General features: G+C 41.0%; 1 protein-coding gene across 1 annotated transcript in view; it reads right to left on the reverse strand.

Moving 5' to 3' along the window:
• The window catches only part of NLRP5 (NLR family pyrin domain containing 5), a 61,948-nt gene that overhangs the window by 37,412 nt on the left and 7,500 nt on the right, over window positions 1-17,036 (reverse strand). The window contains 3 exon segments of the mRNA XM_032263303.1: window positions 2,641-2,697; window positions 3,353-3,406; window positions 11,343-11,399. Coding sequence (XP_032119194.1) covers window positions 2,641-2,697; window positions 3,353-3,406; window positions 11,343-11,399 — 168 coding nt within the window.

The raw sequence follows: 17,036 nt of genomic DNA on the forward strand, positions 1-17,036 counted from the left end.
TTTTTTTTTTTTTTTTTTTTTTTTTTTTTTTTTTTTTTTTTTTTTTGAGACGGAGTTTCGCTGTTGTTGCCCAGACTGGAGTGCAATGGCGCGATCTCGGCTCACCGCAACCTCCGTCTCCTGGGTTCAAGCAATTCTCCTGCCTCAGCCTCCCGAGTAGCTGGGACTACAGGCAAGCACCATCATGCTCAGCTAATTTTTGTATTTTTTTTTAGTAGAGACGAGGTTTCACCTTGTTGACCAGGATGGTCTCTATCTCTTGACCTCGTGATCCACCCGCCTCAGCCTCCCAAAGTGCTAGGATTATAGGCGTGAGCCACCGCGCCCGGCCAGAATATAGGTTTTTATAGAGGAAGGGAAATCCCAGGAAGACAGTATTGTATCCAAACCCAGGCCTCCTTCGATTCTTCCTTAACCTCCTCTTTTTCTATGAATTTAATTATTAGGTCTGTACTTCAGAGTTCTAGTCCTCTCTTCAGAGGGCTTTATTCCTAAAATTCCAGACCCATTTGTCTAACTCACCACCTTAAGGGGTCACAGGAACCTCAAATTCAAAGCATCAAAAACTCATCTTTTGCCTCTAACCAAAAATATTTTCTGTCATAGGTTTTCTCTAAGTGATAAATAGAAAAAATGGTTGCATTTGTGATCTTACTTTGGAGCAGAAGCTGAGCTCATTGTTTTTGTTGTTAATTGTAGCCTCCATCAATCCTCTATCTGGTAATTTGTTCATCTACAAACTAGGGATATTGGCTAAGAATAGTGGCTTATTTCTGTATCCTAGTGCATTGGGATGCCAAGACGGGTGGATCACTTAAGGCCAGGAGTTCAAGACCAGCCTGGACAACATAGCTAAACCAGCCTGACCCCCTTTCTGTAACAAATGTAAAAATTAGCCAGGTGTGGTAGCATACACCTGGCTGATCTCCAGCTACTGAGGAGGCCGAGGCAAGAGGATCACTTCAGCCCAGCAGTTAGGGGCTGCAGTTAGCTATGAATGTGCCACTGCACTTCAGCCTGGGTGACAAAGCAAGACCCCATCTCAAAAACGGGGTGCAGTGCAGAGTCTCCCCTTCCTAGCTTAGTGTGACGGTATCATGACAATGAAAAGGTGGGTAACAGTGCCTAGCCCATGGTAACTATTCTAGAAATGTCACCAATATTTATATTATTCATTCCAATTTAAAGTTGACAATACTGACAACCATCAATTTTTCAAATATTGGTTGAGTGAATCATTCAGTATCTCACAAGGGTAGACATATGTTATACTGCGCAGGTGGAGTAAAAGCCACTGACTCCTGGCATCACCACCCACCAGTTCGTTCCAGAAGAAAAGTGAGAGCAATTCCCAGAGCCCCTTTCTTTCAGAACTCTGCCAATCACCAATTCCTATTAGTTTTTTTTATCTTGAATATCTCATGCTAGTAAAATTGCTTCTTTCCATCACTGCATCCTAGGATGTGAGTGCTCACAGAGCACTATTACCAGCCCCAAAGTGAGAAAAAAGCCAAATTCCCATGAACTAAACAGTGGATCAAGAAAATGGGATCTTGGGTAGGCTAGGGGCTCACGCCTGTAATTCCAGCACTTTGGGAGGCTGACGGGGGTGAGTTACCTGAGGTCAGGAGTTTGAGACCAGCCTGACCAACATGGAAAAAACCTGTCTCTACTTAAAAAAAAAAAAAAAAATTACCCAGGCATGGGGGTACATGCCTGTTATCCCAGCTACTCAGGAGGCTGAGGGAGGGGAATCGCTTGAACCTGGGAGGTGGAGGCTGCAGTGAGCCGAGATTGCACCACTGCACTCCAGCCTGGATGACAAGAGCAAAATTCCATCTCAACAACCACCACCACAAAAAAAGCAAAGAAAAAATGAAAATGGGATCTTTCCACACAATGGAATATTATTCAGCTACAAAATGAAATGCTGATACACGCTGCAACATGAACTCCGGAACATTATTCTAAGTGAAAGGAGTCAGTCATGGAAAAAGCACGATTCCATTTCCATGACCAATCTGGAATCAGAACGTTTATAGGGACAGTAGATTAGCGATTGTCTAGAGTTTTGAGGGAGAGGAAATCAGTGACTGCAAATGGGCATGGGGTTGCTTTTTGGGAGAAAAAATGTTTTGTAATTCATGGTGATGGACAACTGAATAGGCTAAAAGTCATTGAATCATGTACAGGGTAAACTTTATGGCAAGTACATTATATCTCAACAAAAAAGCCTCCATTAAGAGTTTCTCAGGAAAGTCTGCTCTTACATCCTTGGCTGTTCAATCACCGTCCCGCAAAGTTATAGCCCTTTACGTTGGTCTTCATTCCATGTGGTTTAACTCATGTGTAATTCAGGACTACAAATGCCATGAAGGCAAGACAAGCTTTTCTCGCCCCCCCCCCCCCCCCCCCCCCCCCTTTTTTTTTTTTTTTTTTTTTTTTTTTTTTTTAAAGAAAGGGTTTCACCATGTTGGCCAGGCTGGTCTTGAACTCCTGACCTCAGGTGATCCACCTGCCTTGGCCTCCCAAAGTGCTGAGATTACAGGCATGAGCCACGATGCCTGGCCAGACATGCTTTTGTCACCACTGTAATTTCATCACAGTGCCAACACAAAGAAATACATCCATTTTCCTCACCTTGTTCTTCTGTCTCTGCTGCCATGGCACATTCTTGTTCCGTAGGTTGTGAAATTTCTGCAACGACAGGCATTCGTTCCATATTAGTTGATAGAAGGGATTTAGAAAATAATGACTACCACTTCAGTTTAAAGAGAGCACTTGACCACTCTTGGCTACATGTTTAGCATCTGTCAAACAAAGTTGTGATTGATTCGCATCCGTTAGAATTATGGGTTCTTTCGTGCGTAGCTCTATCCATGGTACTGACCAAGAGCTCATAGGGAAGGCATTGACACCAGAGGAAAATGAGAACAAAGAAAGGCACAAGAACAGAAAACCAAACTTCACATGTTCTCACTTGTAAGTGGGTGTTGGACAATGAGAACACATGGACACAGGGAGCAGATCGTCACACACCAGGGCCTGCTGAGGGGTGGGAAGGACGGGGAGGGATAGCAGGGGGTGGGGAAATAGGGGAGGGATAGCATTAGGAGAAATACCTAAGGTAGATGACGGGATGATGGACACAGCAAACCACCATGGCACATGTATACCTATGCAACAAACCTGCACGTTCTGCACGTGTACCCCAGAACTTAAAGTATAATTTAAAAAACCCTAAAATAAAAAAAGGCAGAGTGGATTCCCCTGCAACCTAAACCACATACACATTTCTTTCACCCAACTTTCTTCTAGGAGGGTGAGGAAGGAATAAATCTATTTTCCTTACCTTGTTTTCCTGTCTCTGCTGCTGTGGCACCTTGTTCTATAGCCTGTAAGATTTCTGCAAAACAAGAATCAATTCCAACATACTGTGTTTAGTGTTCAAATCAGATGTGTCAGACACCCCCAAGATAAGCTGAGTCATGTGGTATTTAATTTCTGGGGCAGTTTAAAGCATGGCAGCCACCGGCTCAGCTGGAGGACAGAGGGCATTAATACAATAAGCACTCATTCAAAGACTTGGGGTGTGGGTTCCAGGCTCAGTTCTCCTTGGAGAGCCTCACACAAGCTATTAAAATGAGGGGTAGGCTGGGTGTGGAGGCTCACACCTGTAATCACAGCACTTTGGGAGGCTGAGGCAGGTGGATCACTCGAGGTCAGGAGTTCAAGACCAGCCTGGCCAAAACGGTGAAACCCCGTCTTGACTAAAAGATTGCAAAATTAGGCAGGTGTGGTGGCATATGTCCGTAATCCCAGCTACCCAGGAGGCTGAGGCAGCAGAATCATCTGAACCCAGAAAGCAGAGGTTGCAGTGAGCTAAGATCGTGCCACTGCACTCCAGCCTGGGTCACAGTATAATAAAAATAAGAAAATTAAATGAGGGATGAAACCTACAGTAAAGAATTAAGGATCTTAGAGCCAGGTGTTGAGGTACATGCCTGTAGTCCCAGCTACATGGGAGGCTGAGGCAGGAGGATCGCTTGTGCCCAGCAGCTGGAAGTTGTAGTGTGCTATGATGGTGCCTGAGGATAGCCACTGCATTGCAGCCTCAGCAATAAAGCACAACTCTTTCTCTTAAAAAAAAAAAAAATAGAATTAAGGACCTTGAGTCAGACAGCGCTTTCAAATGGGACTTATATGCTACTTGTAAGATGTTCATCAAATTACTGAAGTTACATGTTTCTGTCTGTTCATCTAGAAAAGCAAAGAAATGGTTCCTATGTTGTCGAGTGGCCGTGGAGATGATTTGGTAGAGTTATAACACAGCCTCTGGCACACAATAGCTACTACTGACTGAGAATAACCATGATGCATATTGGGAAGTAGTTACCACGTAGAAGGTAAATACAAATTCATCTTAGGATCCATGGGAATAGATTTGCCATTTTAAAGAATAATCATTAAAAAAAAAAGAATAATCATTAGGGTGGTCTTTGTCTTGTCAATCAGAGAAAAATTATAGATTTTTATGACAAATAGAATAAAAACCACTTAAGGATTTTTACGTGTGGGAGCAAAGTTACAGATGTAAAGTTTTGCATCACCTTGGTTATTGTATGAAAATGGATTGTAAGTAAAAGAGGATTGTGTTTGAGATGCAAATGAATGCCTTTAGATGCAGCAGATGGGAAGAATTGTGTAAAAATGGGTCAAATTACAGGTAGAGACCACACGATTTTCTGATTTGCTAGATGTAAGGTGGAGGAAAAAATATTAATAAATACAGCTACTCAAGAGGCTGAGGCATGAGAATCACTTAAACCTGGGAGGTGGAGGTTGCTGTGAGCTGAGATTGTGCCACTACACTCCAGCCTGGGAGGCAGAGTGAGACTCCATCTCAAAAACCAAGAAAAAAATAACTAAGCTTTTGATATGAATAACCAGGCATATAGTGATGTTGTTTACTAGCACGGAAAACAGTGGAGGCAGCTATCAAGAGAAAACTCAACAGCAGAAAACATGCCCTTCTCAACTGCAGGCAGACCTTCTCCAAGACAGATATGTTAGGCATGAAACACATTTCAAGTTGATGTGCATTGAAGTTATACCAAGTATGCTCTCTCATCCCACTGACATGAGATTAGAAATCAGTAAGAAAATTTGAAAATTTCCAAATATATGGAAATGAAGCAACACAATCCTCAATAGGTCAAAGAGGAAACAAAAGAGAATTAAATACTTTGAAATGAACAGAAACAAAACACAGCAATATTTATGATGTGTAGCTAGACCCGTGCATAAAGGAAAACTTACAGCTCTAAATGCCTAGGAAGGAAAAATCTGAAATATAACATAACTTCAACCTTAAAGTAGGAAAGAAACAGCAAATCCTGAAACAGGCAGAGGAAGTGAATAAACAGAAGTAAACAAAATACAGAAAGGAAATACAATAGAGAGCACAAACCTAGCAGTGCGTTCTTTGAGAAGAACAAAATTGACAAACCTTTAGCCAGACTGGCCAAGAATAAAAAAAGAGATGGCTAAAATTACTGGAGCTGGGAATGAAGGAGAGTCACAACCAATAACCTTAAAGAAATGAAAAGGATTTTGGCCAGGAGTGGTGGCTCATGCCTGTAATCCCAGCACTTTGGGAGGCTGAGGCGGGCAGATCAGAAGGTCAGGAGTTCAAGACCAGCCTGGTCAATATGGTGAAACCCCATCTCTACTAAAAATATAAAAATTGGCCAGGCATGGTAGCGGGTGCCTGTAGTCCCAGCTGCTCAGGAAGCTGAGGCAGGAGAATCACTTGAATCCAGGAGGTGGAGGTTGCACTGAGCCGAGATCATGTCACTGCACTGCAGCCTGGGTGACAGAACGAGACTACATCTCAAAAAAGTTTTAAGGGAGCACTATGAACAATTCTATGTCAATACAGATAACCTGGATGAACTGGGCAAATTCTTAGAAACACTCAGATGAGTGCTTTTCCAAAAGAAATAGAAAAAAGTTATTCCAAAAGAAATAGAAAAATATGAATACACTTACAAGTAAAGTAAATGAGTAACCAAAACACCTCCTACAAGAAAGTCAGATTCAGATGGCTTCACTGGTGAATTCCAAGTGTTGTAAGAAAGGATTAATGCCAAACCTTCACAAACTTTTCAAAAAAAAAAAAAAAAGACAAAGGAGAGGAAATACTCATCAACTCATTCCATGAAACCAGTTAATACAGTAATTGCTGTATTCTAAATTACTGATTCTAAAAATCAAGGCATCACCAGAAAAGATCATATCATTATAGAAGCTAAAATAAATGTCACTTATGAATATGAATGTAAAAATCTTCAAAATACTGGCAAATGGAATCCAGCAATATATAAAAAGTATACATCATAATTAAGTGGGATTTATCCCAGAAACGCAGGGATTATTTTAACCATTAAAAAAATCAGTGTAATATACAGAATACTAATAGAATCAAGGGGGAAAAACCCACATCATCTCAATAGGCAAGATGTTAGGCAAAATTCAGACCTATTTCATGATGAGGGTATACAAGGTATAGAGATAAATTTCTTTAACCCATTAAAAGGTATTTATGTATTGTAGAAACCCAGACAATGTAAAGGTGAAAGACAAAGTTTTACCCCCATGATCTGAACAAGACAAGGAGACCTATTGTCACAACTTCTATTCAACATTGTATTGGAATCTCTATCCTGGGCAATTAAGAAAAATTAACAGCATCAAGACAGGAAAAGGAAGAAACTAATCTCTTAGCAGAAGACATGATCTTGTATATTGAGAAAATCATAAGAAACCCACAGAAAATTACAGCTAATAAAAAGTTCAACAAGAATACAGAATACAAGATCAAACAAAAACATCAATTGTGTATTTTTAATACATAAGCAATAAACTAGACAAGATGAAATTAAGAAAACAATTCCATTTATCATAGCAAAACAAAATACTTAGGAATACATTTAACAAATGAAGTGCCAGACTTATATACTGAACCACAAATCAAAAATGAAAAATTAAAGGCATCCCTGAAGTACAAAGAGAGGCTGTATTCCTATATTAGAACAATATTGTCAATGTGGCAATCTGTCTTAAGTGCATCTGCAGGCTTTAATGCAATCTATGTGAATATTCCATCTGCCCCACCTTTTTTGCAGAAACTGATAAATCATAAAATTTGTACAGAAATTCAAGGGACCCAAAAATGGCCAAAAAGTCTCAGAAAAAGTTGTAAAGCTTATATTTATTTCAAAACTTACTATAAAAAGCAACAGCAATCAATTTAGCAGGAAAGAATAGTGGGTTTGTTTTTGAGATGGAGTCTTGCTCTATCGCCCAGGCTGGAGTGCAGTGGTGCGATCTCAGCTCGTTGCAGCCTCCACCTCCTGGGTTCAAACAATCCTGCCTTAGCCTCCCAAGTAGCTGGGACTACAGGCATCTGCCATTACATGTGATTTTTTTTTTTTTTTTTTAATTTTTAGTAGAGATGGGGTTTCACCATGTTACACGGGCTGGTCTTGAACTCCTGCTCTCAGGGATCCACCCACCTTGGCCTCCCTAAGCACTGAGATTACAGACATGATGCACCGCACCTGGCCAAGAAGAGTGTTTCACAGTGTTGCTGGCACACCGGAGTAGCCGCATGCCGAACAATGAGGTTGGCTTTCTACCCCATATCCTGTGCAAAACCTAACTTCAAGTTTTTCTGAAAACTTTTTTGCTATTTAAGGTTCCTCTGAATTTTTGTATAAATTTTAGAATCATTCATCAATTTCTGCACAAAGCATGAGGCAGGTGAAATATTCACGTAGGTTGCATCAAAGACATAACTGTAGGCACTGCCAATGTAAAACTTTAAAAGGCAAACAGCGTGTAAATTTCCAGCCTTGGATTAAGCAGTGGTTTCTCAGGTATGACGCTGAAAGTATGAACAACCAACCAGATACAAAGTGGCCTTCATAAAAATTAAAGCCTCTTGTTCCTCAAAAAACACTATCAGGAAAGTGAAAAGACAACTCAGAATGAGAGAATAGATTTGCAAATCTTATCTGCTAAGGTTCTAGTGTCCAGAATACATAAGGATGTATTACAGCTCAGTAAGACAGCAGGCTCCTAAAAGTGGGGAAAAGTTTTGAATAAACATTTCTTTGAATAAACATGGAAATGGCCAATAAGCACATGAAAAGATTTAAGGCCGGGTGTGGTGGCTCATGCCTGTACTCCCCAGCACTTTGGGAGGTCAAGGCAGGTGGAACACAAGGTCAAGAGATCGAGACCATCCTGGCCAACATGGTGAAACCCCACCTCTATTAAAAATATTTTAAAAATTTAGCTGGGTGTAGTGGTGCACAGCTGTAGTCCCAGCTACTCAGGAGGCTGACGCAGGAGAATCACTTGAACCAGGGAGGCAGAGGTTGCAGTGAGCCGAGATTGTGCCACTGTACTCCAGCCTGGGTGACAGAGCGAGACTCCATCCCCCCCAAAAAAATTTCAATATGATCAGGAAAATTCAAATCCAAACCATAGAGGTACAACTTTATAGCCATTAGGATGATTATAGTGAAGATGGGTAACAGCAAATGTTATTGGAACCTTCATTAGTTGCTGAAGATACAAAATGGTGTGGCAACTTAGCAAAATGGTCTGGCAGTCCCATCAAAGGCTAAATGGACATAGGAATGGAATTGTTGGTTCACACACTAGGTATAAATCCCAGGGAAATGAAAACATATCATATAAAAACTTGCACAGAATTTTATAGCACTATGTCAGAGCAAAACACACACACACACACACACACACACACACACACACACACACACAGCCATCAACTGATAAGTAGATAAAGAAAATGGTGTATTTATACTATGGAGTATTTCTTGGCAACAGCAAGAAATTTTCAAATGCTATGCTCAGCTTAAGAAGCCGGTAGCTGGGCGTGGTGGCTTACACCTGTAATCCCAGCACTTTGGGAGGTCAAGGCCAGCAGATCATGAAGTCAGGAGATGGAGACTATCCTGGCCAACATGGTGAAACCCCATCTCTACTAAAAAATAAAAAAAATTAGCTGGGTGTGGTGGCACATGGCTGTAGTCCTGGCTACTTGGGAGGCTTAGGCAGGATAATTGCTTGAACCCAGGAGGTGGAGATTGCAGTGAGCTGAGATCACGCCACTGCACTCCAGCCTGGGCAGCAGAGCAAGACACCATCCAAAAAAAAAAAAAAAAACCAAAAAACCTAGAAAGCCACATCTTGCATGATTCCATGTATACAAAAGACCCATAATAGTCAAATCCATAGAGAAGTGACAAGTTAAATGGTTTCCAGGGCTTGAGGGAAAAGAGAAAAATGGACCGACTGCCAAGGGTGAGGCATTTGTTTCTGGGAGAGGAAAATGTTGTAGAATTAGACGGCTGTGCAACTGGGAATCTACCAAACCCGCTGAGTTTCACACTTGAAGAGGATGAACTTTATGGAATGTGGGTTGCATCTCAATAAAAAGCCTCAAGCCCCATTTCCTGGGGGAAGCCTGCTCTTGGACTGTCCCACTCCCATCTCACAACATCCAGAGGTGGATAGCATCTTTATCCTAATTAATTCCACATCAGTCAAACTAATCCCAAATAATTCCACATTAAATTTTCTTAAATTAATCACAATTCCATATCAATCATAAATTAATCCTATTTCTATATTAAAGATTACATGTGAATATTTACAGTAGCCTGTCATCAGAGCAAAACACACACACACACGGCCATCAACTGATAAGTAGATCAAGAAAATGGCGTATCTGTACAATGGAGTATTTCTTGGCAGTAAAAACTAAAGAAGTGCTGATGGGAGCTACAACAGTGAGAAATTTTGAAATATTATGCGCTGCTTAATTAAAAATTATATAAATATTTACATTTAAATATATGTATATATGTATAAATATTTTTAAATATATAATATATAAATATAATACTAAACATTAAAGATTAACAAGATTAATATTAAAGACTAATATTTAATTAAAATGGAATTCTGGAGTTCTCAATACCATGAAGGCAAGAAATTTTTCCTACCGTTTATTCTCACAGTTCTTCAAATGATAGTTACTCACTAAGCACTGGTTAATAGAAGGAATTAAAGATTCTATCTAATTTGTAACAAAGCACTTCACTAGTCTCAGCTCTATCTTTACAACTGAACAAGCTTGTGTTTGAAGCTCGAGTCCACTAGAATTATGGATCTTTGGAATTTGTCTTATAAGAAAACTCCTATACGCTGTGAGTGGGATTGTAAATTAGTACAGGTGTTTTGGAAAACAGCACGGAGATTCCTCAGAACACTAAAAATACAATGACCATATTGCCAAATTTCTGCAAAAGAAAAGGGATAAGAATAAACACCTGAGGTTGGGAGTTTGAGACCAGCCTGACCAACATGGAGAAACCCTTTACTACTAAAAATAGAAAAATTAGCCAGGCATGGTGGTGCATGCCTGTAATCTCAGCTAGTCAGGAGGCTGAGGCAGGAGAATTGCTTGAACTTGGGAGGCAGAGGTTGCAGTGAGCAGAAATCATGCCATCGCACTCCAGCCTGGGCAACAAGAATGAAATCCCGTCTCAAACAAAAAAAAAGATTTGGTTTATATACACAATGGGTTATTCAGCCCTAAAACACACAGGAAATTTTGTCATTTGCTACAGCATCAAGGAAGCTATGTTACGTGAAGTAAACCAGGCACACAGAAACACCAGAGGATCTCACATATGGCATCTAAAAATGTCAAACTCAAAATGAGAGGGTAGAGTGGCGGTTACCAGCGGCTGATGTGGCAGAGAGTGGACAGGCAAAGCTGGAAAACATTTGTCAACAGGTACAAAGTGACAGCTGGGCAAGGAGGAGTTAAGTTCTCGTGTTCTGCACAACATGGTGACAGGTTAATAACAAGGTATATTTCAAAATAGCTAGAAGAGGATTTTAAATGTTCTCAGCACAAAGGGTATTTGAGGTGATGGATAGGCTCATTAGCCTGATTTGATCATTCTATAATATATACATGTATTGAAACCTCACAACCCCATAAATAATTCTTATTTTTCAGTTAAAAATAAAAAGCTCTAATGTAGGTAATCACAGTGAATGTGCAAGGTTCTGTCCATGGTGCTGACCCCAAGGTCTCTTGGGGAGGGAATCACACACCAGAGACAAATGAGGATGAAGAAAGGGAAAGTGGATTTCCCTGCCATTTAAACAATGTGGACGGTCTCTCACCCAACTGCCTTCCAGGAGGGCAACAAACAAATAAATATTGCATTCACCTTGTTCTTCTGCCTCTGAAGCTGTGGCGCTATCTTGTTTCATAGCTTGTGAAATTTCTGCAGAAGAGAAGGGAGAAGAATAGACACCAATATACTGTGTTATTACTCAAATCAGAGATGTTGGACATCCCAGATAAACTTAGATTACATGGCACATTTAATCTTCTGACCAGTTTAGAGCACAGAGCCACTGGCTCAGCACCAGGGCCGAGGGTGCTAGTAATATGAGCATTAGATTAAAGATCAGATGATTCAATATCCAAAGATTTTCTATGCATCAGCAATTAAAGTGAACAACTCCATTCATAATAGCATAGAGCATTTCAGAATAAATTTAACAAATGAAATAAGAGACTTATTCTGAAAGCCATAAAATATAACAAAAAAGTAGAGAAAACCCTAAATTAATACAAAGGCCATCTTGTGTCTATGGGTTGAAAGACTTAATGTGTCATATACCCAACATTCATCAACATTACATAATTCAATATAATCAAAATTCCAGCTACCTTTGTTTGCCAAAATTGTAAAGCTGATTGATACTAAAATTCACATGGAAATTCAACAGGCCCATAATAGCCAATCTATCTTGAAGTCAAGCTGGAGAAACACCCTTTATTTTCAAAACCATAAACACCAATTAAGTCAGTGTGGTTCAGGCACAAGGTCATAGAAATCAATGGAATAGGCTTGAAAGTTTACAAATAAATCCATACACCTATGATTTTACACAAGAACATCTAGACAAGAATAGTCCTTCCAATAAGCATTGCTGGAGAACTGGTGATCTACACTCAAGAGGATGAAATTGAACCCTCTACTTCATGCCATATACAGAATTAGCTCAAATGTTTAAAGGCCTAAATGCCTTTAAGAGCTGTAGCTACAGCCAGGCACGGTGGCTCATGCCTGTAATCCCACCACTCTGGGAAGCCGAGGAGGGCTGGTCACGAGGTCAGGAGTTCAAGACCAGACTGGCCAACATGGTGAAACCCCATCTCTACTAAAAAATACAAAAATTAGCTGGGCATGATGGCTTGTGCCTGTAATCCCAGCTACTTGGGAGGCTGAGGTAGGAGAATAGCTAGAATCCTACTTGGGACCCAGGAGGTGGAGGTTACAGTGAGCCAAGATCGGGCCACTGCACTCCAGCCTGGGCTACAGAGCAAGACACCATCTCAGAAAAATAAAATAAAAAGGACCTGTACGTACAAAATCCTTAAGAGGAAATGTTGTAAACTTTCTGATTTTGGGTTACGCAATTTTTTTTTTGAAGATGTAACACCAAAAGCACAAACAAAGAAATAAATTTGTCTTCATAAAATTCAAGCCTGCTGAGCTTCAAAGGACAGTATCAGGAATGTCAAAAGACAACCCGGAGAACAGGGGAATCTCTATTTAAAATCCTGTCTCTACATAATCTGGATAGAACCTCAGCAAAGTATTTCAAGTCAACTTGATTATGACCAAGTTGAAAGTGGACAAAGGATTTGAATACGCGTTTATCTGAAGACATAGACGTGGCCAGTAAGCACATGAAGATTCTGATCATCAGGGAAATTCCTATCAAAACCACTGAGTATTTCACACCTACTACGATGGTGACTATAAAAAATAGAGTAGCAAATGTTACTGTAGCTTTCATTAAGGTGTTGGTGAGGATGCAAAATGGTGCAGTCACTTAGGAAAACCCATTTGGCAGTTCCTCAAAAAGTTAAACAGTTGGCATGGGACCCACCAATTTCGCTAAGTATACAGCTCCCTGAATTGAAAACACGTGTCTACACAAACACGCACGTGAGAACCCATAGCTGCATCATTCATAATAGCCCAGAAGACAAAACCCGAATGTCCATCATGTGATAAATAAGTGGTATATAAAGGAAATACTATTCAGCCATAACAAGTCATAAAGTCTTGAAACACGGCATGATATTGACAACTATTTGAAGTATTATGTTAAATGGGCCAGATGCGGTGACTCACATCTGTAATCCCAGTACTTTGGGAGGCTGAGGTGTATAGATCACAAGGTCAGGAGTTCAAGACTAGCCTGGCCAATATGGTGAAACCCCATCACTACTTAAAAAATATAAAAATTAGCTGGGTGGGCCGGGCGCGGTGGCTCACGCCTGTAATCCCAGCACTTTGGGAGGCCGAGGCGGGTGGATCACGAGGTCAAGAGATTGAGACCATCCTGGTCAACATGGTGAAACCCCGTCTCTACTAAAAATACAAAAAATTAGCTGGGCATGGTGGCGCGTGCCTGTAACCCCAGCTACTCAGGAGGCTGAGGCAGGAGAATTGCCTGAACCCAGGAGGCGGAGGTTGCGGTGAGCCGAGATCGCGCCATTGCACTCCAGCCTGGGTAACATGAGTGAAACTCCGTCTCAAAAAAAAAAAAAAAAAAAAAAAAAAATTAGCTGGGTGCGGTGGTGGGCGCCTGTAGTCCCCGCTACTAGGGAGGCTGAGGCAGAAGAATCACTTGAACCCAGGAGGTGGAGGTTATAGTGAGCTTAGATGGCACAACTGCACTGCAGCCAGGGCGACAGAGCTAGACTCTGTCTCAAAAAAAAAAAAAAAAAATGTTAAATGAAGGAAGCCAGTCAGTCACAATACAACAACATGTCTGGCTTCATTTATATGGAAGGTTCAGGAAAGGCAAAATTCACAGAAACAACACAGATGACCAGTTTCCAGGGGTTGGGTGTTGGGGAATGATTGCTAATAGGTATGTGGCTTTTTGGGGTGATGCAGGTTTTCTGAAATTAGGTAGCAGTGATGGTTGCACAACTTTGTTAACACACTAAACACTAAGTTGTATTAAGATTAATTTCATGGTATGTGAATTTCATCTAAACTTTAAAAAAGGAAAATAAATGAAGAAATTATAGGCCAGTTCAAACACAGATGCCAAATCCTAAGTGACTTATCAGCAAACTGTGTCCAAAAGCATATCAAAAGGTATGTAACAGTGTTTATGTCACATGTATTCCAGGAAAACAAGAGCGGTTTAACACTGGAAAGAAATCTGTTATTCATTACAATAACAGGTTCAGGGTAAATAATTGTAAGATCATTCCAAATGATGCAAAAATAAAACAGGCCAATTTTCTTCACCTTGTTCTTTTGTCTCTGCTGAAGAACTTTTTTTGTCAGAACCTTAGAAAAGTATTGCAAGTCACCCATCAACGATAGAATGGAAAGCTATGCAGCCATTAAAAATGAGGAATTCGTGTCCTCCTTAGGGACATGGATGAATCTGGAAACCATCATTCTCAGGAAACTGACAAAAGAACAGAAAACCAAACACTGCACGTTCTCACTCATAGGCAGGTGTTGAACAATGAGAACACACGGACACAGGGAGGGGAGCATCACACACAGGGTTATGTTGGAGGGCAGGGGGCCAGGGGAGGGATAGCGGGAGACGGGGAGGTTGGGGAGGGATAACACTGGGAGAAATGGCCGATGTAGGTGATGGGGGGATGGAGACAGCAAACCACCATGACATGTGTGTACCCATGCAGCAATCCTGCAAGATCTGCACCTGCACCCCAGACTTAAAGCACAATAAAAAAAAAAGTATTGCAAGTCAACGATATCATGAAGTTAACAATGGACAAAGGATTTGAATATACATTTATCTGAAGACATACAAGTGGCCAGTAAGCACACGGAAAAGACGCTGAATGTAACTAGGGACATTCAAGTAAAAACCACAGTGAGTATTTCACACCTACTGCATAGATGGAAGTGTACTAAGATTGGATTGTGGTGATCATTTCTTGTTTATAAATCCTTGAATTGTACTCTTAAAATTTTATGATATATAAACTGGCATCGAGTTATCTGAAGAAAAAACAATGCTAGGGAAGAACACTTTTCCTTGTGGGGGTGGATTTATATGAGGAGCTATGTCTTCAGCATCATAATGCATTCAACCTGTTAGACTAAATAGATTAGTCATGTAAGAGATGAAACGATCTGAAGTTACACAGAATTTATAAGATCGAACACAAAGATGACATCTTAGTCTGAATTAAAAAAAAAAAAATATCAGGCTTTCTGTTGGCTGATCTACCTTGGGCAAATCTGTCTCTCTGGGCTTTAGAATCATGTGTACAATGCTGATGTCAGAGTGATGTATGTGTCTTCTCTAGAGTTTTGTCATAGATTGAAATAAAATTCACAAATCATACCATTCACCCATTCAAAGTGTGCAATTATGATTGAGAATTTCAGATTGTAACCATCACTACAATGTTAGAACTTTTTTTTTAATCACCCTCAAAGAGAAACCCTGACCTCTTAGTCGTCATCCTTATTCACCCCAGCCCTACGTGACCACTGATCTACTTTTAGTATTTAAACGGATTTGCCGATCCTAGACATTTTATATGAAGGGAATCCTTCAATATACATCCTTTAGCAATGGTTTCCTTCATTTAGCCTAGTGTCTTCAAGGTCCATCCATTTTGCGGCATACATTAGTACTTTTTTGAGACAGTCCTGTTTTTTCATGCAGGAGTGTAGTGGTACAATCATGGCTCACTGCAGCCTCAACCACTCCCCGCCCCCCACTCATGCAATCCTCATGACCCAGCCTCCCAAGTAGCTGGGACCACAGGTACGCACTCCCACACCCAGCTGTTTTAATTTTTTTTGTAGGCATGGGATCTTGCTACATTGCCCCAGTTGGTCTCGATCTCCTAGGTTCAAGCAATCTACTTGCCTCAGTTTCCCCAGGTGCTGGGATTCCAGGTATGAGCCACCGTGTCTAGCCATGCCATTCCTTTTTATGCCAATTATTGTATGCCTATACCACATTGGATTCTACAGCTTGATAAAAAAACTGCATTATTGGGTTGGCTTAGTTTCAAGGGACATCTTTCTATATCCAGCCAATTAGGAGCTATGAGGAGGCTTGTGATCCTCTATGATGTAAGCTCTGAGGGGAGAGTGGGTCTTTGTACATGGATAACACCAGGAGTCAAGTCTTTCTGGCACGAGCTGGCCTTGCCTCTGTTTACCATGTAAGGTTTTAGCGTGCCATTGAGCTTCTGGGTCTCACTGGACAACTAACGGCAGTCACTAAGGTACACACAGGTTTGAGACTGAGCTCAAGCACTGGTGCAGCGCTTGACCCACAGCGTCTCAAGTGGTAGCTCTTGTGTCCAGGAGTAGTTCAGAGATATTTCCTCATGTGGCTGATGGCAAGACTCCTGGCTTTTGTCAGTTTCCTTTTGGTCCTGCTATCAAGGTTACTCTGTGTGTTTATTTTGTGCTATCTCTAAATACACCATTCACTTATAAAACCTATTGTTAGGGTCACAGCAAGGCAAGCCCATAGACCCCCTTCCCCATTGTCCCCTGCTAAGCTGAGCTCACAGCAAAAGCAGCCTCATGGGCACCTGGGTTCAGGGACATGGCTGTCCCTGGCTCTCAAATGCAGGATGGTGACCCAATTAAGCAGGATGTTAGCACTTAAGAACCAAGAGGCAGTTTTTCTTAGAATAGCACCTGGCTACCTGCAAACGCCATACATAACCCCTGCAGTCTGTAAGCCAGGCTGCTACCTTCACTGCCTATGGTGAGACAGGCAGCCAGCCTGGCAGGTTGAAATAAACTTGCTAAACCTGACCCTGGGTCTGCCTGTCCATCCTTTCAGAGGACCTTAGACCTATAAGACAG

Source organism: Sapajus apella, unplaced genomic scaffold, assembly GCF_009761245.1.
Source record: "Sapajus apella isolate SASKATOON/1434 unplaced genomic scaffold, GSC_monkey_1.0 scaffold135, whole genome shotgun sequence".
Classification (NCBI taxonomy): domain Eukaryota; kingdom Metazoa; phylum Chordata; class Mammalia; order Primates; family Cebidae; genus Sapajus; species Sapajus apella.